Raw genomic sequence first — 21,749 nt, 5'->3', positions numbered from 1 at the left:
TATATTGAAACTTTGTTGATGTTGTTATTGTCATGCATGTTCTAGTTATTTGCGCATGATTAAACATGAGTCTTTATATGGCGATAAAACAAAACTTTGTTGCATTTTTTTTTGAAGTGGGGATTGGGGGTGCGCCAACCCGGTTGGGACATAGAAGGGGGTGCGCAGGAAAAAAGGTTTGGGAACCGCTGTTCCAGACCATCAGAGACTCTGGGAACTTTGACCCCCCCGACTGTCAGAGAGGCTGGGGGCTTTGTGAGGATGCTCGAAGACGAGGCTTTCTGTTTTTTCCTGGCACTGTTCCACAAGATCATGCCAAATGTGGACATGCTTTTCAGCCAGCTGCAGAAGAGGAACATCAACCCTGTCTTCATTAAAGCACTAGTCCAGAGGTTCACAGACAGCATGCTAACAATCAGGTAAATAACTATATTTACTATTGGCTGATAAAGCTGTTGTTGTTAGAAAGATGAATAGCTCACTTCCAACAGTGTAAAAGCCTAAATGTGTCTTGTCATCAAAGTGAGTGATTATCATAGAGCACATCACAATTATATTTGTTTTAGTATTTTAAAAGGAAAGAGAAGACACAATCAGACTTGGATAATAATGCAGGAAAGTATTACACAGTTTGTAATAACAGGCTTATTCAGGTGTCCACCAGGTCCATTTCTAGAAGAGGCCTAGTTGTTATTGAAGATTGAAGATTAACTTTATTGTTAGTCAGACTATTACTTACATAGGCCAAGTGCACAGCAGAACAAAATTATGTTGCATCCCTCTCACAAATGTAATAGAAAAAGGCTTAAAAACATAATAACATAAGTTAATTATGTACATCACAGGTTAAAAGCAGTTACTAGACATAGTTTGTGTGTGTATATATATATATATATACCAAAAACCCTGAACAACAAGCACCTTAGTAATCATATACTTGACTTGGACATAGGCATGTGTTCAGTCAGGATCACTTGCATCAAAATAGCTTTACTGCAAATTAAAGCTGATGATGTATATTTTACAGGTATGTGATGCCATCCTGATTCATGCCAAGGAGAGGTTCTCCTTCACCCAGCACCTCATCAGCGCAACACTGTTGCACGGAGAGTTGTTCCCACAACACAGCGTGAAGTTCCCCGATACAGCACTTGAAACAACCGTGGAGGCGTACCCCATGTTGAACAAGGCCAAGCTCAAAACCGAACTGTCCCTCATCTATGAGAACAGTGAGTTCAAGGCAAGTGGTGCAGGGCCCCTGTACCAGTTCTTCATGAAGAACAACCTTCAGAGCACTTTCACAGAGACTGTCAGTCTCCTCAAGATCCTCATCACCACACCCATGACAACAGCTGAGTCAGAAAGGTGCTTCGGATCAAGACCTTCCTGAGAAACAGCATGACGCAGGATCGCCTGAATGCTCTGGCTATGCTCTCCATGGAGAAGAAACATTCCTGACTTTAATAAAAGGGAGAGGTTTGCCACTCAGAAGGACAGACGGGCAAAATTCCTGTACAAATAAGATGACACACACACACACACACACACACACACACACACACACACACACACACACACACACACAGCAGCAGACCACATGTTTCTTTGTATATATTTGACCTTAGCATAAAAAATCATCCAGTTATATATGGTACTCTAGAAAGTCTTAATAGTGTGTTTGCTAATATTACTGTATATATATATATATATATATATATATATGTTGTTTTGTATCAATTCATTGTTGCAGTTCTGGAGCACATTAACAATTAGTTACATTTAGTTTGATCATAAAATACTGTATGCTATTCTTCCAGTCAAAGGTTTGAGTTCAGCCACTTGATATCCATTTCTATATTATACATCCTTTATACAGTGTATATATATATATATATATATATATATATACACACCAGGGGGCACTGGTGTAACAGTCAACAGCCTTTCCAAAAGGTGTTGTGTAGAAATAATCAATTGTTTACAAGTTCAGTTTAAATGCAAATGAAAGGCTTGTGTTTGTGCAATATGATGTTTATGTTTTTGTGTAAGAATGCCTCAACGTTTCAATATTGGCATTAAATAATTACTGACTATTTCACTGAGCACTGCTGTCCTGCGGTTTGTGTTAAATTGTATTGCGATGGTTACAGAAACAAAAAAGTATGGCACAGCCCCACCGAGAATACTTTTCACCAGCCGCCACTGTTTAAATATCTGAAAATAAGACAATTTATGCAAAACTGTTTTTCAGTAAACTTTATTGACTTTCATAACAGAACATTAAGCAGGCGGAATATTTAAAGATTAAAATAATTTCTTTAATTATTGACTGAGAAATACTTAAAGTTGATCTCAACATCTGCATCAATATATATATATATATTAGGGGGTAGTGCGTCTGGTCTGGGCGATCCAGAAGGTGAAGGCTGAGACTCGGGCGTAGACGCCGGGTTTCTGGGGACGACCACAACCTTTACCAAAGGAGGTCACACCTGCAGCAGCCAATCAGAACACAGAACACATGCAGCAGCCAATCAGAACACAGAACACATATCATGTCTGTGTGTGTGTGAGTGTGTGTGTGTGTCTGTCTGTGTGTGTGTGTGCGTGTGTGTGTGTGTGTGTGAGACTGACCAATCAGAGTCCAGTATCCATCGTCCAGTAGCATCAGTGGACCTCCAGAGTCGCCCTGAGAGAAAAACAAACATGTAAATAGAGCTCAACAGTCCCGCCCCTCCTCTGAGAGACCTTGGGTTCTCCTTCATTTCTCCTGTTGACGTCTGGAAACATCCGTATATAAAGAGTTTTAGACTGTGCCTTAGGCCAACCAGACGGCCTTAGGCCAACCACACGGCCTTAGTCTAACCCAGACGGCCTTAGTCTAACCCAGACGGCCTTAGTCCAACCAGACGGCCTTAGGCCAACCAGATGGCCTTAGGCCAACTAGACGGCCTTAGGCCAACCAGACAGCCTTAGGCCAACCACACGGCCTTAGTCTAACCCAGACGGCCTTAGTCCAATCAGAGGGCCTTAGTCCAATCAGACAGCCTAAGTCTAACCCAGACGGCCTTAGTCCAACCAGACGGCCTTAGTCCAATCAGACGGCCTAAGTCTAACCCAGACGGCCTTAGCATCAGTGGACCTCCAGAGTCGCCCTGAGAGAAAAAAAAACATGTAAATAGAGCTCAACAGTCCCCCCCCTCCTCTGAGAGACCTTGGGTTCCAGAAGTAAGTTTCCCGTCATTTCTCCTGTTGACGTCTGGAAACATCCGTATATAAAGAGTTTTAGACTGTGCCTTAGGCCAACCAGATGGCCTTAGGACAACCAGACGGCCTTAGGCCAACCACACGGCCTTAGTCTAACCCAGACGGCCTTAGTCCAACCAGATGGCCTTAGTCCAATCAGAAGGCCTTAGTCCAACCAGACGGCCTTTGTCCAATCAGACGGCCTTAGGCCAACCAGACGGCCTTAGGCCAACCAGACGGCCTTAGTCCAAACCAGACGGCCTTAGGCTAACCAGATGTCCTTGGGCCAACCGGACGGCCTTAGGCCAACCGGACGGCCTTAGTCCAAACCAGACGGCCTTAGGCCAAACCAGACGGCCTTAGTCTAACCAGACGGCCTTAGGCCAACCAGACGGCTTAGGAACAACGGCCTTAGGCCAAACCAGACGGCCTTAGGCCAACCGACGCTTAGGCCACCGGATGGCCTTAGGCCAACCAGACGGCCTAGGCAACCACACGGCCTTAGTCTAACCAGACGGCCTAGTCCAATCAGCGGCCTAAGTCAACCCAACCAGACGGCCTTAGTCCAATCAGACGCTAGCTAACCCAGACGGCCTTAGTCCAACAGACGCCTAGTCCAACCGGCCTTAGGCCAACCAGAGGCCTTAGTCTACTCAACGCCTAGTCCAAACCAGACGGCCTTAGGCCAATCTGGGCAACCAGACGGCCTTAGGCCAACCACACGGCCTTAGTCTAACCCAGACGGCCTTAGTCCAATCAGAGGGCCTAGTCACAGAGCCTAAGTCTAACCCAGACGGGCTTAGTCCAACCAGACGGCCTTAGTCCAATCAGACGGCCTAAGTCTAACCCAGACGGCCTTAGTCCAACCAGACGGCCTTAGTCCAATCAGACGGCCTTAGGCCAACCAGATGGCCTTAGTCTAACTCAGACTGCCTTAGTCCAAACCAGACGGCCTTAGGCTAACCAGATGTCCTTGGGCCAACCAGACGGCCTTAGGCCAACCACACGGCCTAAGTCTAACCCAGACGGCCTTAGTCCAATCAGAGGGCCTTAGTCCAATCAGACAGCCTAAGTCTAACCCAGACGGCCTTAGTCCAACCAGACGGCCTTAGTCCAATCAGACGGCCTAAGTCTAACCCAGACGGCCTTAGCATCAGTGGACCTCCAGAGTCGCCCTGAGAGAAAAAAAAACATGTAAATAGAGCTCAACAGTCCCCCCCCTCCTCTGAGAGACCTTGGGTTCCAGAAGTAAGTTTCCCGTCATTTCTCCTGTTGACGTCTGGAAACATCCGTATATAAAGAGTTTTAGACTGTGCCTTAGGCCAACCAGATGGCCTTAGGACAACCAGACGGCCTTAGGCCAACCACACGGCCTTAGTCTAACCCAGACGGCCTTAGTCCAACCAGATGGCCTTAGTCCAATCAGAAGGCCTTAGTCCAACCAGACGGCCTTTGTCCAATCAGACGGCCTTAGGCCAACCAGACGGCCTTAGTCCAAACCAGACGGCCTTAGGCTAACCAGATGTCCTTGGGCCAACCGGACGGCCTTAGGCCAACCGGACGGCCTTAGTCCAAACCAGATGGCCTTAGACCAACCGGACGGCCTTAGGCCAAACCAGACGGCCTTAGTCTAACCAGACGGCCTTAGGCCAAACCAGACGGCCTTAGGCTAACCAGACGGCCTTAGGCCAAACCAGACGGCCTTAGGCCAACCAGACGGCCTTAGGCCAACCAGATGGCCTTAGGCCAACCAGACGGCCTTAGGCCAACCACACGGCCTTAGTCTAACCCAGACGGCCTTAGTCCAATCAGACGGCCTAAGTCTAACCCAGACGGGCTTAGTCCAACCAGACGGCCTTAGTCCAATCAGATGGCCTAAGTCTAACCCAGACGGCCTTAGTCCAACCAGACGGCCTTAGTCCAATCAGACGGCCTTAGGCCAACCAGACGGCCTTAGTCTAACTCAGACTGCCTTAGTCCAAACCAGACGGCCTTAGGCTAACCAGATGTCCTTGGGCCAACCGGACGGCCTTAGGCCAACCGGACGGCCTTAGTCCAAACCAGACGGCCTTAGGCCAACTGGACGGCCTTAGTCCAAACCAGACGGCCTTAGGCCAACCGGACGGCCTTAGTCCAAACCAGACGGCCTTAGGCTACCCAGACGGCCTTAGGCTAACCAGACAGCCTTAGGCCAAACCAGACGGCCTTAGGCCAACCGGACGGCCTTAGGCCAACCGGACGGCCTTAGGCCAACCAGACGGCCTTAGTCCAATCAGACGGCCTAAGTCTAACCCAGACGGGCTTAGTCCAACCAGACGGCCTTAGTCCAATCAGACGGCCTAAGTCTAACCCAGACGGCCTTAGTCCAACCAGACGGCCTTAGTCCAATCAGACGGCCTTAGGCCAACCAGACGGCCTTAGTCTAACTCAGACGGCCTTAGTCCAAACCAGACAGCCTTAGGCTAACCAGATGTCCTTGGGCCAACTGGACGGCCTTAGGCCAACTGGACGGCCTTAGTCCAAACCAGACGGCCTTAGGCCAACCGGACGGCCTTAGTCCAAACCAGATGGCCTTAGGCTAACCAGACGGCCTTAGGCTAACCAGACGGCCTTAGGCCAAACCAGACGGCCTTAGGCCAACTGGACGGCCTTAGTCCAACCAGGACGGCCTTAGGCCAACCGGACGGCCTTAGTCCAATCAGACGGCCTAAGTCTAACCCAGACGGGCTTAGTCCAACCAGACGGCCTTAGTCCAATCAGACGGCCTAAGTCTAACCCAGACGGCCTTAGTCCAACCAGACGGCCTTAGTCCAATCAGACGGCCTTAGGCCAACCAGACGGCCTTAGTCTAACTCAGACGGCCTTAGTCCAAACCAGACAGCCTTAGGCTAACCAGATGTCCTTGGGCCAACTGGACGGCCTTAGGCCAACTGGACGGCCTTAGTCCAAACCAGACGGCCTTAGGCCAACCGGACGGCCTTAGTCCAAACCAGATGGCCTTAGGCTAACCAGACGGCCTTAGGCTAACCAGACGGCCTTAGGCCAAACCAGACGGCCTTAGGCCAACCGGACGGCCTTAGGCCAACCGGACGGCCTAAGTCTAACCCAGACGGCCTTAGTCCAACCAGACGGCCTTAGTCCAACCAGACGGCCTTAGTCTAACTCAGACGGCCTTAGTCCAAACCAGACAGCCTTAGGCTAACCAGATGTCCTTGGGCCAACTGGACGGCCTTAGGCCAACTGGATGGCCTTAGTCCAAACCAGACGGCCTTAGGCCAACCGGACGGCCTTAGTCCAAACCAGATGGCCTTAGGCTAACCAGACGGCCTTAGGCTAACCAGACGGCCTTAGGCCTAACCAGACGGCCTTAGGCCAACCGGACGGCCTTAGGCCAACCGGACGGCCTTAGGCCAACCAGCCTTAGGCTAACCAGACGGCCTTAGGCCAACCAGACGCTACGTGACTCATAAGCATACAACATATTATTTCGAGTAAAAAAACGAACAGAAAATCCCCAAAAAGTCAAAGGTACAAGACTGTGTACCTATAGTCTTCTCAGAGCGAAGGAACTACTCATCCCATAAGCCACTGCGCTCCACTGAATACAGGAAGCTAGTTAGCTTAGCTAACAGCTAATTGGGCTAACCGCTAGCTGAGACAGCATGTAATAACTTTAAAAGACCCTCAAAATAAAACCTGAAAATACCCGTTAACATATATAACAGCTGTTACGTCAGCTGTAGACGGCTTTGCCCAGTGTTAAGTTTGAGTTAACGTTATTTTAGACTGAATCAAGCTGTCAGCTAGCGGTTAGCCAAATTAGCTGTTAGCTAAACTAGCGTTAGCTTCCCGGCAGAGGCTAACATCAGAAGCGTGGAACTGATCGTGATTCGTGATTCGTGTGGTAAATCATCGTGACGGATCGTGCAGGCAGCTCCCCCTCCTCCCCCTCCTCACCAGCATGAGTTCCACCAATCAGAGGCATCACTGTGGGATTGTGGGATTGTTCAGGATTGTGGGTAATAGAGTACTTATCCAAGACATCATGGATAAAAGACATTTATCTCAAAACAAGGTTGGTGCCCCATGATTTGTGGTGTCTATATGAGTATATACAATCGCTGAGTCATGTCGGCAAGCTGGTTTTAAGTCTACCATCGACGGTTACCATTTTATGGCTTATACTATAATTTTTCAATGGAGAAATTGCATTGTATTTTTACTTCCAGAAACCGCTGTGGGCGGGACTGTTGAGCTCTATTGACTTTCCTTTCACAGAGGGAGGGGTGAAGAAACTAAAACATATTCACTCTCAACAAGCGGACATCACACACGTCTGCCTGTCTTGTGTGTCTCTGTTGCCATGGTTACCTGACAGGCGTCGACCCCCCCCTCGGGGCGGCCGGCACAGACCATGCTGGAGGTGATGGAGTACTCTGGGAGCTGGTCCTCACACTCAGTCTGGGACAGCAGGGGAAGCTCCACCTGCTGCAGCCAGTCAGGGAGGGGCCCTGAGGGGGGGGGAGACAGGTTAGAGAGACAGACCATGCTGGAGAGACAGACAGGTTAGAGAGACAGACAGGTTAGAGAGACAGACAGGTTGGAGGTGATGGAGTACCCCGGGAGCTGGTCCTCACACTCAGACTGGGACAGCAGGGGAAGCTCCGCCTGCTGCAGCCAGTCAGGGAGGGGCCCTTAGAGAGACAGACAGGTTAGAGAGACAGACAGGTTGGTGAGACAGACAGGTTGGAGGTGATGGAGTACTCCGGGAGCTGGTCCTCACACTCAGACTGGGACAGCAGGGGAAGCTCCGCCTGCTGCAGCCAGTCAGGGAGGGGCCCTGGGGGGGGGGGGGGAACAGGTTAGAGAGACAGACAGGTTAAAGAGACAGACAGGTTAGAGAGACAGACAGGATGGAGTACTCTGGGAGCTGGTCCTCACACTCAGGCTGGGACAGCAGAGGAAGCTCCACCTGCTGGAGCCAGTCAGGGAGGGGCCCTTAGGTTAGAGAGACAGACAGGGTAGAGAGACAGAGACAGACAGGTTAGAGAGACAGACAGGTTAGAGAGACAGACAGACAGGATGGAGAGACAGACAGATTAGAGAGACAGGTTGGTAGGGGGGGTGGGAGAGACAGACAGGTTGGAGAGACAGACAGGTTGGTGGGGGGAGAGACAGACAGGTTGATAGGGGGCATGGGAGAGACAGACAGGTTGGAGAGACAGACAGGTTGGTAGGGGTGGGAGAGACAGACAGGTTGGAGAGACAGACAGGTTGGTGAGACAGACAGACAGGTTGGAGAGACAGACAGGTTGGTGAGACAGACAGGTTGGTCAGAGAGACAGGTTGGAGAGACAGACAGGTTGGAGAGACAGACAGGTTGGTGGGGGGAGAGACAGACAGGTTGGTGAGACAGACAGACAGGTTGGAGATACAGACAGGTTGGTGAGACAGACAGGTTGGTCAGAGAGACAGGTTGGAGAGACAGACAGGTTGGAGAGACAGACAGGTTAGAGAGACAGACAGTTTGGTGGGCCTGGACCAGACTTACAGAACCGGGTCTGGTTGTATACAGCACTCTGAGCCCGGATCATCACACTACACTCCTATAGGATCCTGAACCTGTAGTCCTATAGGAGCCTGAACCTGTAGTCCTATAGGATCCTGAACCTGTAGTCCTATAGGAGCCTGAACCTGTAGTCCTATAGGATCCTGAACCTGTAGTCCTATAGGAGCCTGAACCTGTAGTCCTATAAGATCCTGAACCTCACCCTGTCCTCCCCCACCCTGTTCTGCAGTGCCCCCCCTCACCCTGCCCCCCCCACCCTGTTCTCCAGCCCCCGCCCCCCCCATGCCCCCCCTCACCCTGCTCTGCAGTGCCCCCCCCCTCATCCTGCCCCCCCCCCTCACCCTCTGCAGTGCCCCCACCTCACCCTGCTCTGCAGTGCGTCCCCAGCCAGCGATCCAACATCTGGTTCCAGCGGTGAAGTCCTGGCCGTCGGCCGGTAAACACACCGGCTGGATCAGCTCTGGAACACAAAACCTTATTCATTCATCATTTAAACTCTGAAACATCCAACCATACGACCATACGACCATCCAACCATCCAACCATACGACCATCCAACCATACGACCATACGACCATCCAACCATACGACCATCCAACCATCCAACCATACGACCATCCAACCATACGACCATACGACCATCCAACCATACGACCATACGACCATCCAACCATCCAACCATACGACCATCCAAACATCCAACCATACGACCATCCAACCATACGACCATACGACCATCCAACCATACGACCATACGACCATCCAACCATCCAACCATACGACCATCCAACCATACGACCATACGACCATCCGACCATACAACCATACGACCATACGACCATCCAACCATCCATCCATCCAACCATACGACCATCCAACCATCCAACCATACGACCATCCAACCATCCGACCATACGACCATCCGACCATACGACCATCCGACCATCCGACCATACGACCATCCAACCATCCAACCATACGACCATACGACCATCCAACCATCCAACCATACGACCGTACGACCATACGACCATCCAACCATACGACCATACGACCATACGACCATCCAACCATACGACCATCCAACCATCCGACCATACGACCATCCAACCATACGACCATATGACCATACGATCATCCAACCATCCAACCATCCAACCATACGACCATACGACCATCCAACCATCCAACCATACGACCATACGACCATACGACCATACGACCATCCAACCATCCAACCATACGACCATACGACCATACGACCATACGACCATCCAACCATACGACCATACGACCATACGACCATCCGACCATACGATCTGGCAACAACAGCCCCTTTGCCCTGATTGGCTCAGCTGCCCCTCTGGGGAATACGACTGCGGGGATAGTAATCATATATATACTTGTGCAGATTGTAACGTTTCCTTGCTGGAACTCGCTGTGTTTTAATGAAACATTAACAACACATCTCTGTTCTTTACGGCTCTAGTTTGAATGTTTTTCAGAGTTATGAATGAATGTGGAGTGTTAAATGTAAAATATGAAGTGAATGTGTTGTTACTGACGGGTGAAGCTGATTGGCTGCTGCAGATGCATCATGGCGATATCGGCCTGTTTGGTCTGTCTGTTGTACTGTGGGTGGATGACGATGCGATCGATTCGTCGGGTCTGGACGTCTGCGGAGCCGCTGTCGCTCTGAGCGTGGAGGCCCAGCAGCGCCTCCCACCACTGCAGGTGCACGTTCTTCCTGCACAACAACAACAACAACAACAACAGATTACTGTTAAATATAGCAACCCGTTCTCATTCCGAACTCGTAAAATAAGGACGTTTGGACAGTGGCTGTCAGCGTCTGATGTGACGAAAAAGGCGTCTTTCAGTGTGTTTGTGTAACGCACTGAGGAGAGCAGCAGTTAGAGAGGATTTAGAGAGTAGTATGTAAGGGCGAATTTCCGCGAATGGAGGTTGGTTGGGGGGGTGGATGGGTCAAACAACAGGACTTTCACCAGGAGAACGGGGTTCGCATCCCGCTTGTCATGCTTGCTATAGTCGCTTTTTATTTTCCTCCCGCGTGTCACAGAACCGTACGCCCACCCACGGCCTTTTCCTTAACCCAACCATCCCGTTCTTCCCGCATGTCACGGAACCGTACGCCCACCCACGGCCTTTTCCTTAACATAACTGCGTCAAAAGGGACGGCAATAGTCCCGACCAAGCACGTTTACTTATAGCGCTAAAGGAGACTTTTAGCGTCAATAAGAACGACAAAGGCACCTGACCAAGCGTCCATATTTTACGAGATGAGTGTGAGAACCTGTTGAATATAGATAAATATAGATATAATATAGATAAATATAGATAAATATAGATACATATAGATAAGAATAGATAAATATAGATAAATATAGATAAATATAGATAAGAATAGATGAATATAGATAAATATAGATAAGAATAGATAAATATAGATAAATATAGACGTAATATAGTTGTAATATAGATAAATATAGATAAGAATAGATAAATATAGATAAATATAGACGTAATATAGTTGTAATATAGATAAATATAGATAAGAATAGATAAAAATAGATGTAATTAAAGCTGCAGGCTGCGATGTTTGGGCCTCACCACAGATATTATATATATATATATATATATATATATATAATATCTGTAGGGGGCGTTATTGAGCCAATCTACCGCGCCCGAGACCCCCATCAGATGTAAATGTTGAACTGTTTTGGCAACGGGGCTCTTAAATGTATCATTGTTGTTAATAAATAAAGTTTAATCGTCCTCTAACCCATAGACGCAGTGTGCGGCAGTCAGCAGCCAGTCTCGGCCAATCAGAGACGCTCCACACACTTGACGTCCTCGCCACTGCAGAGACACGATCCACGGCCACGCCCCCTTCTCAGCATTAGCCCCGCCCACCACTCTGATGTCACCTGACAGGAAACAGGAAACAGGAAAAACAGTCAGACACAGCTATCTGCACTGCTACCTGTGTCTATCTGCACTGCTACCTGTCTGTCTCACAGCTACCTGTCTGTGTCACAGCTACCTGTCTATCTGCACCACTACCTGTCTATCTGCACAGCTACCTGTCTGTCTCACAGCTACCTGTCTGTGTCGCAGCTACCTGTCTGTGTCACAGCTACTTGTCTATCTGCACCGCTACCTGTCTGTCTCACAGCTATCTGTCCATCTCACAGCTACCTGTCTATCTGCACCACTACCTGTCTGTCTCACAGCTACCTGTCTGTGTCACAGCTACATGTCTATCTGCACAGCTACCTGTCTGTCTCACAGCTACCTGTCTGTGTCATAACTACATGTCTATCTGCACAGCTACCTGTCCGTCTCACAGCTACCTGTCTGCCTCACAGCTACCTGTCTATCTGCACAGCTACCTGTCTGTCTCACAGCTACCTGTCTGTGTCATAACTACATGTCTATCTGCACAGCTACCTGTCTATCTGCACAGCTACCTGTCTGTCTCACAGCTACCTGTCTGCCTGTCTGCATACAAAAAAGATTTTAGAACAAATTTGAATATTTTCAGAAAAAGTTGGAATATTTTGAGTCAAACTGTTTTACCTTCAGCAGGTTTCCTCTCTGCTGATTGGTCCGTCTCCCTCATGACATCACCAAGTTTCCTCTCTGCTGATTGGTCCATCTCCCTCGATGCATTAGTGATGTTTCTAACTCCGCAGGCTGAAACACAATTAATACCACCTTAAACTTTCTATGAACACATGATTCCACTTTAAACTGTCTATGAACACATGAATAACTCACGTTGGTTGTCACAGCTCAGAGAAATCACTTCCTCACTGGCGCACGTTTCACTGGAAACATAAACACATAAATATTAAATAATAAATAATAAATTAAGTCTGGGTCTGGGTCTGGGACTGGGTGTCTGGGTCTGGGTCTGGGTCTGGGACTGGGTGTCTGGGTGTCTGGGTCTGGGTCTGTGTCTGGTCTGGGTCTGGGTCTGGGTCTGGGACTGGGACTGTGTCTGGGTCTGGGAATGGGTCTGGTCTAGGACTGGGTGTCTGGGTCTGGGTCTGGGTCTGGGACTGGGACTGGGTGTCTGGGTCTGGGTCTGGTCTGGGTCTGGGTCTGGGTCTGGGACTGGGACTGGGTCTGGGTCTGGGTCTGGGACTGGGTCTGGTCTGGGTCTGGGACTGGGTGTCTGGGTCTGGGTCTGGGACTGGGTCTGGGTCTGGGTCTGGTCTGGGTCTGGGTCTGGGACTGGGTCTGGGACTGGGTCTGGGTCTGGCTCTGGGTCCAGTACCTGAGGTTGGTCTGCAGCGCTCCGTTGGTGATATTGAAGTATGCAAATGGTGAGTCTTGTGGCCGAGCCGGCAGCACAGTGGTTTCCCCCGACCTGCCGAGAAACAGAGTCCCAACATTTAAATAAAAACATCAAAAAAGGTGAAACATGTTGAAGGTGTGTAAAGGGTTACCTGTACCCCAGGTACTGGCAGGTGTGTAAAGGGTTACCTGTATCCCAGGTACTGGCAGGTGTGTAAAGGGTTACCTGTACCCCAGGTACTGGCAGGTGTGTAAAGGGTTACCTGTACCCCAGGTACTGGCAGGTGTGTAAAGGGTTACCTGTATCCCAGGTACTGGCAGGTGTGTAAAGGGTTACCTGTATCCCAGGTACTGGCAGGTGTGTAAAGGGTTACCTGTATCCCAGGTACTGGCAGGTGTGTAAAGGGATACCTGTATCCCAGGTACTGGCAGGTGTGTAAAGGGTTACCTGTATCCCAGGTACTGGCAGGTGTGTAAAGGGATACCTGTATCCCAGGTACTGGCAGGTGTGTAAAGGGTTACCTGTATCCCAGGTACTGGCAGGTGAAGTCAGACAGCTGAGACGTCCAGGTGTCAGAACACACGGTCAGCAGAGAGGAAACTAGTTTATACTGTAGAGCACTGGAACTGTTGCTGGGCAACACAACTGAAACACAAACACACACACACACACACACACACACACACACACACACACACACACACACACACACACACGCACACATCGTACAGACACAGACACACAGACACACACATACACACACACACACACACACACACACACACACACACACACATCGTACAGACACATCGTACAGACACAGACACACAGACACAGGCACACACACACACACACACACACACACACACACACACACACACACACACACACGCACACATCGTACAGACACATCATACAGACACAGACACACAGACACAGACACACACACACACACACACACACACACACACACATCGTACAGACACAGACACACAGACACACACACACACATACACACACACACACATCGTACAGACACAGACTCACACACACACACACACACACACACACACACACACACACACACACATCGTACAGACACAGACACACACACACACACACACACACACACACACACACACACACACACACACACACACAGACACACACACACACACACACACACACACACACACACACACACACAGACATACACATAGACACAGACACAGACACACACACACACACACACACACACGTGATGATATGCTGGCTGTAAACAGGCTAAAAGTACTGATTATTTACATGGAGTCTGGTGGGAAACAGCAGGTTGAATAAACTCGACTCACCGCAGTCGGCTTCATCAGAGGCGTCGGGACAGTCGGCATTGCCGTCACACTGACCGTTACCATGGATACAACTGCCTGTGTGACACTGGAACTGACCGACGGTACACGCAGCTGTTCACAACAATCAATAATCAGTAATCATCAGTAATCAGTGGATAATAAATAATAATTATTACATAGCTCCTCTGACCCTGAACTCACCCGGTGACCCCAGGCCGACCCCAGAGGTGAAGTTGGCTCTGAATCCTCGGCCGTGACCCGAGCCATCCGTAAACAACCACACTGACATCTGATTGGTTGTTGAGAACAAGTCGTGGGCGGGGCCGTCGCTGCCAGTGAGAACAGCTGAAAGAAACCAAAAACAAGTTACAGCCTGAAGAATGACGAGGTCACCTGACCACAGTTCATTCACTGGATCATCGCCGTCAACCTATATATAATACAATTAAAATAACAGATAAATAAGAACATGTACAGCTCAGCACAATCTTCCAAAATGATTGTAAGTAATTCAAATAAGAAATTCCCATGTTCAAAAAGGAGTAGGAAGAAGTTCAGAATCAACTTTTCTGGTCCTACCCCGTCTCTCTATTTTTATACTTTAGTTAAAAACAAAACAATGTGATGATTCACTCATTTATACATGTTTACATACACACACACACACACACACACACACACACACACACACACACCGTATATCTACCTATCTACATTCACATACACACACATACACACACACACACACACACACACACACACACACACACACACACACACACACACCGTATATCTACCTATCTACATTCACACACACACACACACACACACACACACACACACACACACACACACACATACACACACACACACACACACACACACACACACACACACATACATACACACACACAAACACACACACAAACACACACACACACACACACACACACACACACAAACACACACACACACACACACACACACACACACACACACACACACACACACACACACACACACAGATGCATACATGCATACACACATTTACTAACCCTAACCCTGACACACGGAGGGCTGCTGAAAGTTGTTGAAGCACAACGTATGCACTTGGAAATGTAAATAAACAGAAATTCAACTATAAATTAAGTTCTACGGACATTTCCTGTTAAAATATGAAGTGACATATTGAAGTGGTGAGCTTCGCTTCAGAGCTCTAACCTATGGCGCCATTTTGATGCTACCAAGCCATCAGCTCCCGTTAGCATCCCATTGACTGCCATTCATTCTGACGTCACTTTGACAGAGAATAACTTTACATCTGAAGAGTTTAAAGACTCTATTTGTCCGTTGTTTATTTCTAAAGAAACACGACAATGTATAAAAGGCTCCATTACCTTGTAGCTCACGTTATGGCTCCGTAGCAGACGTTTTTATAAAAATAGGCTAACGATTGGGTCATAACCACGAGACTTACTGTCTCATAGTAGAGGAATTACCGTATAGTACAGGAGAAGCTCTCAGGCAGTTTGGACTTCCATTAGCTGTTTAAGTTTAATTACTAATGTTAACTATCATGTTAGTGATCAATAATTAGCCTGTGTCTATGTTATCTCCTTACATATACCTACGCTCTCCGTCTCTGCTAGATTGGGAATGATTGAGATTTCTCTTGGCACAGCTACCAGAAGACTTCCAACTTTCAGACAGGTTGCTCACGTCACATCTACGTCTTCAAGCTCAGTTGGAGGCTGCTCAGTAACGCTCAGCCATCACCGGGAAAGAGACTTCACTGGTCTCCGTCCAGAGACACGGGACCTGCTGGTCCATTATATATACTGTCTATGGATCTACACTCTGAGGTGAGAAGGATTGTGGGTAAACCCGAGCTCACCCAGTAAGGTGGAGTGTGGCCCCGCCCCGTCCCGGACCTCCACCACGTCATAGGTCGCTTCAACATCAAAGTCCAGGAAGTGGAGCTGTAGGCTCCGCCCCTCGGCGGCGTGCAGCGTCCACAGGCCTGCAGCAGAGGATCATGGGTAATAATGGGAGGGGAACATTTACACAGTCTACTGTTTGTTTACCTGTTTCCATTTTAAAGTTATTCGTCTACATACGTTATAATACGATACAACTTTACTGTCAGTTCTCAAAAGAAGAAATGAAAAGAAAATTACACACACATAGTCCAAATACACACATATAGTACAAATACACACATATAGTACAAATACACACATATAGTACCAATAAGTTAACTTGTTGGTTCAGCAGCAGGACTGACGGCTGTATGAAGGAGGTGTTGAACCTGTTGTATCTGAACCAGGAGACTCTCTGGCTCCGTGTGTGTGTCTGTGTGTGTGTGTGTCTGTGTGTGTGTGTGTCTGACTGTCTGTGTGTGTGTGTGTGTGTGTCTGTGTGTGTGTGTGTGTGTCTGACTGTCTGCGTGTGTGTGTGTGTGTGTGTCTGTGTGTGTGTGTGTGTGTGTGTGTGTGTGTCTGTGTGTGTGTGTGTGTGTGTGTGTGTGTCTGTGTGTGTGTGTGTGTGTGTGTGTGTCTGTGTGTGTGTGTGTGTGTGTGTGTCTGTGTGTGTGTGTCTGTGTGTGTGTGTGTGTGTGTGTGTGTCTGTGTGTGTGTGTGTCTGTGTGTGTGTGTGTGTGTGTCTGTGTGTGTGTGTGTGTGTGTCTGTGTGTGTGTGTGTGTGTGTGTCTGTGTGTGTGTGTGTGTCTGTGTGTGTGTGTGTGTGTGTGTGTGTACAGGTTGTTTACATTTTGTTTACTGTTTGTTTACATTTTGTTTACTGGTTGTTTACTAGTTGTTTACTGGTTGTTGACTGGTTGTTTACTGGTTGTTTACTGGTTGTTTACTAGTTGTTTACTGGTTGTTTACTAGTTATTTACTAGTTGTTTACTAGTTGTTTACTAGTTGTTTACGGTTTCTTTACATTTTGTTTACATTTTGTTTACTGGTTGTTTACTAGTTGTTTACTGTTTTTTGACTGGTTGTGTACTGGTTGTTTACTAGTTGTTTACTGGTTGTTGACTGGTTGTTTACTGGTTGTTTACTAGTTGTTTACTAGTTGTTTACTGGTTGTTTACTATTTGTTTACTGTTTTTTGACTGGTTGTTTACTGGTTGTTTACTAGTTGTTTACTGGTTGTTTACTGGTTGTTTACTAGTTGTTTACTGGTTGTTTACTAGTTGTTTACTAGTTGTTTACTGGTTGTTGAGTGGTTGTTTACTGGTTGTTTACTAGTTGTTTACTGGTTGTTTACTAGTTGTTTACTAGTTGTTGACTGGTTGTTGACTGGTTGTTTACTAGTTGTTTACTGTTTGTTTACATGTTGTTTACTGGTTGTTTACTAGTTGTTTACTGTTTGTTTACCGTTTGTTTACATTTTGTTTACTGGTTGTTTACTGGTTGGGTCAGGAACGTTTAGTGACAGACGGGTGTACTCACATTTGGCCTCGTTCCCATAGGATTGTGGGTAATTTAGGGAGCTGAAGGTGGAATTTGGCTCCCAGAGATCGAAGGGTCCGCCGCAGTCAGCTGGACCAATCAGAGCAGAGGGGGCGGAGTCAGACCAATCAGAGCAGAGGGGGTGGAGTCAGACCAATCAGAGCAGAGGGGGCAGAGTCAGACCAATCAGAGCAGAGGGGGTGGAGTCAGACCAATCAGAGCAGAGGGGGTGGAGTCAGACCAATCAGAGCAGAAAGAGGGCAGAGTCAGACCAATAGGAGCAGAGGGGGGCGGAGTCACACCAATCAGAGCAGAGAGAGGGCAGAGTCAGACCAATCAGAGCAGAGATAGGGCAGAGTCAGACCAATCAGAGCAGAGATAGGGCAGAGTCAGACCAATAGGAGCAGAGAGAGGGCTGCTATGTAACACTTGTATTATATATATATATACATATATATATATATGTATATATATAATACATACTGTATGTTACATAGCAGTAATCCTCCATAGGTTTGGTTCTATAAAGAGTTACCCTACAGATTAATAATACCCTCCTTTGGGGTAAAAGGGGTCGAGGGTTAATATTACCCCCCTAATGACTAATGAACAAAATGAGTCTTACCTGGGAGCGGGGGGGGCGTGGTTGGAGGCGGGACGTTGGTTGGTTCTGGGGGGGCGGGGCCACAGGGGTCAGAGGTCAGTGTGATGTCATCCAGAGCGATGTCGTTCCTCATCCCTCCTTTCTTCAGCGCCTCAAACACCACCTGCAGAGACTTCCTGTGTGATGTCACTGTGTGACGTCACTGTGTGATGTCACTGTGTGATGTCACTATATTATGTTACCGTGTGATGTCACTGTGTGATGTTAACGTGCAATGTCACCGTGCGATGTCACCGTGTGATGTCACTATATTATGTTACCGTGCGATGTCACTGTGTGATGTCACCGTGCGATGTCACTGGGCGATGTCACTGTGTGATGTCACTGACCGTGCTCTCTGTCGTCAGGTTCAGTGTCACCTGGCCGTAGATCCAGCGGTCGCCGTAGTTACCGTCTCTCTGGAACAGCACGGTGACGGCCGGGTGGGACAGCAGCACTCGCAGACGGTACACATCCTCCCCCAACATGTGGTACCTGGACACAACTTTAACCCTTCAAACATTCACCTGGTTTCTGTCTACTAGCATATCGCTAGCGTGGAAACAAGCATCAAAAACCAAAATAGTAACATAAAGAACATCAAAAAGCATCAAAATATAACGAAGAGGGGGAGCTAGACAACTATATATTAAAATTCATAGCAGAAAATAGCAGTGAAAGCACCCTAAAATTAGAAATATCTATTCAATCCTGCGAAATGCAACAGCCAGAAATTAAGAAAAATATACAATGGGTATATATACACAAAAGGACTCATAGAGCACCTTTAAAACAAAGCTCAAGATCAATGCTGGGGACAGATACATATTTATATAATATTATAAATGCTCAGCTTAACGGAGAGGTCAAGAATGGAAAGCTTTTTGCACACTTAGAAAAGTACTACAAAATAGTAATACAACAGTAACAAAATAGCGTAAAAATAGTGAAAATAAAAGGCAACAGAAAGCGTCAGAAAGCTGATTATTTTGGGATGGTTTACCAAAAGCTGAGGCAGGCGGCAGGCGGAGTGGGCGGAGTCAGAGGGAGGCTGTACATCCTGAAGCTCTTCAGCCATTGGCCAGGACTCAGAGGAGTCACGATGTAGAAACCTAACACACACAAACACAACATTTAGGGATGCGCCCAATCCAGATTTTTGGGGTTCGGCCGAATCTTGAATCCACTGGTTGAGATTCTGCTGAATCCTCGTCCCATCCTCAGTCCATGAACACAGTAAACACATTAATGAAGTAAACAGTGACTGTCCTTCCTTTACCGTACCTGAAGTTGCTGCATTCTGGCTGCTGTCTGTAGATTCCTTCATCACAACTCGTATTCTTTCAGATGTTTCATACCAGATGTTGTAACAGCGGTGATGTTGTGTATAGTTTAGGGTCCTCGCCACCACCAGACTAATCAGCATTACAGACTGAACATGTAGCTGGACTTGAATGGTCTTCTTCTGACTGAAAGTTCTGCCAAACTACACTATTTCTGCTCACCAGTTCCATTTCCACTTTCTCACAGCCTACTGCATTGAACGCTCCACCTACATAAACACCTTCCCGTCAAAAAGCCCAACATTCAGCCGAATCAGAAGCCCAATCCTGGATTCAGTGCATCCCTAACAATACTGAGACAATATGACTCATCCTTTAATCTCTCAGTACGACCACTTTCTGTCTGTCTCTGGTTTGGTTTCCTGTGTTGTTGGTTTCAGTATTAGTTGTTTTTTTAAGTTTACCTTTATGTCATTTAGTAGGTTAGTTGCCATGGTGATGTGAAACTGACCGGAGCTGTTGTTGAGCGTGTGGTCGCCACTCGGGCCACTCAGCGGAGGAAACGTGGAGCCGCGGGTTCGAATCCAGTCACCGTCATCCTCGTACTGCTGCCGCCAGAAACACATGCCCTGCTCAAAGGTACAGGTCAGCTTCTGTTCATCTACACACACACACACACACACACACACACACACACACACACACACACACACACACACACACACAGACACACACACACACACACACACACACACACACACACACACACAGGCACAGATACACACACAGAGACATACACACACAGAGACACACACAGACACACACACACACACACACACACACACACACACACACACACACACAGGCACAGATACACACACAGAGACATACACACACACACACACACACACACACACCGGTCAGGTACAGAAACTTGATGTGTATTTCAGGATATAATAATATAATATAATATAATAATGTGTATTTCAGGATATAATAATATAATATAATATAATAATGTATATTTCAGGATATAATAATATAATATAATAATGTGTATTTCAGGATATAATAATATAATGTAATAATGTGTATTTGCTGTTGAGAGGTGTAATGTGATTGGTTACTGGAGAGTTGGGAGAGGTTGGCAGCGCTGTAGCTGGCGGTGAACCCCGACAGGTTGTTGACGTCATCAGAGATAAACTCCACGGTTGATTGGTCCGTCAGCAGCCACATGGTCCCAGGAGGGGTGGAGCCTGAGAGCTCAGCTGCCAATCAGATTCAAACGTCAGTTAATGTGTTTTTAAACCAAAACGTAGCAGTGGAGATGTGTGCGTGTGTGCGTGTTGTATGGGCGGAGACCCAGAGGCATGCTGGATCTGAGTATGTGGATCAGATGCAAGAGAGGATGGCTAAAATATGGCCACTCGTATGGGAGCATATGCAGCTAGCACACAAGCCCAGGCCCGGGTCTACAACTGGAAAGCTCAAGTGCAGGAGTACAGGCCTGGTGAGTTTGTCCTTGTCCTCATACCAACTGCAGACTGCAAGTTCCTGGCAAAGTGGCATGGGCCCTATGAGGTGGTGGAGAAAGTTAGTGAGATTGTCACAAGGTGAGACAACCGGGCCCAAGACAATCCTGCCAGATTTACCTCATAAACCTTCTTAAGAACAGGCATGCCTGTGATTGTGTGCCGATACCATCGTTAACAGCTGTAGTCCCAGATTCTGTCTCTTCACAGGTATCTTTAGGCTCTCAGCTGACCCCTGTCCACTGCCAAGACCTGGTAGAACTGACTAAGCAGTTTAAAGATGACTTCTCCAACTGACCTGGCCGAACTAAGGTAATCCAACACGACATAATCACCGAACCA

At 47.8% G+C, this 21,749-nt stretch overlaps 1 protein-coding gene across 1 annotated transcript in view; it reads right to left on the bottom strand.

The window, feature by feature from the left end:
- Window positions 1–2,382: 2,382 nt before the first annotated feature.
- The window catches only part of tmprss15 (transmembrane serine protease 15), a 28,986-nt gene continuing 9,619 nt past the window's right edge, over window positions 2,383–21,749 (bottom strand). Inside the window, exons 11-29 of the mRNA XM_035991022.1 lie at window positions 21,003–21,143; window positions 20,387–20,536; window positions 19,596–19,704; window positions 18,943–19,087; window positions 18,575–18,716; window positions 17,950–18,039; window positions 16,386–16,511; window positions 14,693–14,836; window positions 14,492–14,602; window positions 13,664–13,787; window positions 13,122–13,214; window positions 12,620–12,669; window positions 12,470–12,535; window positions 11,622–11,766; window positions 10,381–10,562; window positions 9,180–9,275; window positions 7,618–7,757; window positions 2,635–2,689; window positions 2,383–2,492 (exon numbers count right to left, since the gene is read on the bottom strand). Of these exons, the coding sequence (XP_035846915.1) occupies window positions 2,383–2,492; window positions 2,635–2,689; window positions 7,618–7,757; window positions 9,180–9,275; window positions 10,381–10,562; window positions 11,622–11,766; window positions 12,470–12,535; window positions 12,620–12,669; window positions 13,122–13,214; window positions 13,664–13,787; window positions 14,492–14,602; window positions 14,693–14,836; window positions 16,386–16,511; window positions 17,950–18,039; window positions 18,575–18,716; window positions 18,943–19,087; window positions 19,596–19,704; window positions 20,387–20,536; window positions 21,003–21,143 (2,219 nt within the window). The remainder of the gene's footprint in view (window positions 2,493–2,634; window positions 2,690–7,617; window positions 7,758–9,179; window positions 9,276–10,380; window positions 10,563–11,621; window positions 11,767–12,469; window positions 12,536–12,619; window positions 12,670–13,121; window positions 13,215–13,663; window positions 13,788–14,491; window positions 14,603–14,692; window positions 14,837–16,385; window positions 16,512–17,949; window positions 18,040–18,574; window positions 18,717–18,942; window positions 19,088–19,595; window positions 19,705–20,386; window positions 20,537–21,002; window positions 21,144–21,749) is intronic.

Source organism: Sander lucioperca, chromosome 13 (genome assembly GCF_008315115.2).
Source record: "Sander lucioperca isolate FBNREF2018 chromosome 13, SLUC_FBN_1.2, whole genome shotgun sequence".
NCBI classification, from domain to species: Eukaryota; Metazoa; Chordata; class Actinopteri; order Perciformes; family Percidae; genus Sander; species Sander lucioperca.
The sequence above is the reverse complement of the archived record's forward strand: the minus strand, read 5'-3'. Positions and strand labels throughout refer to the sequence as shown.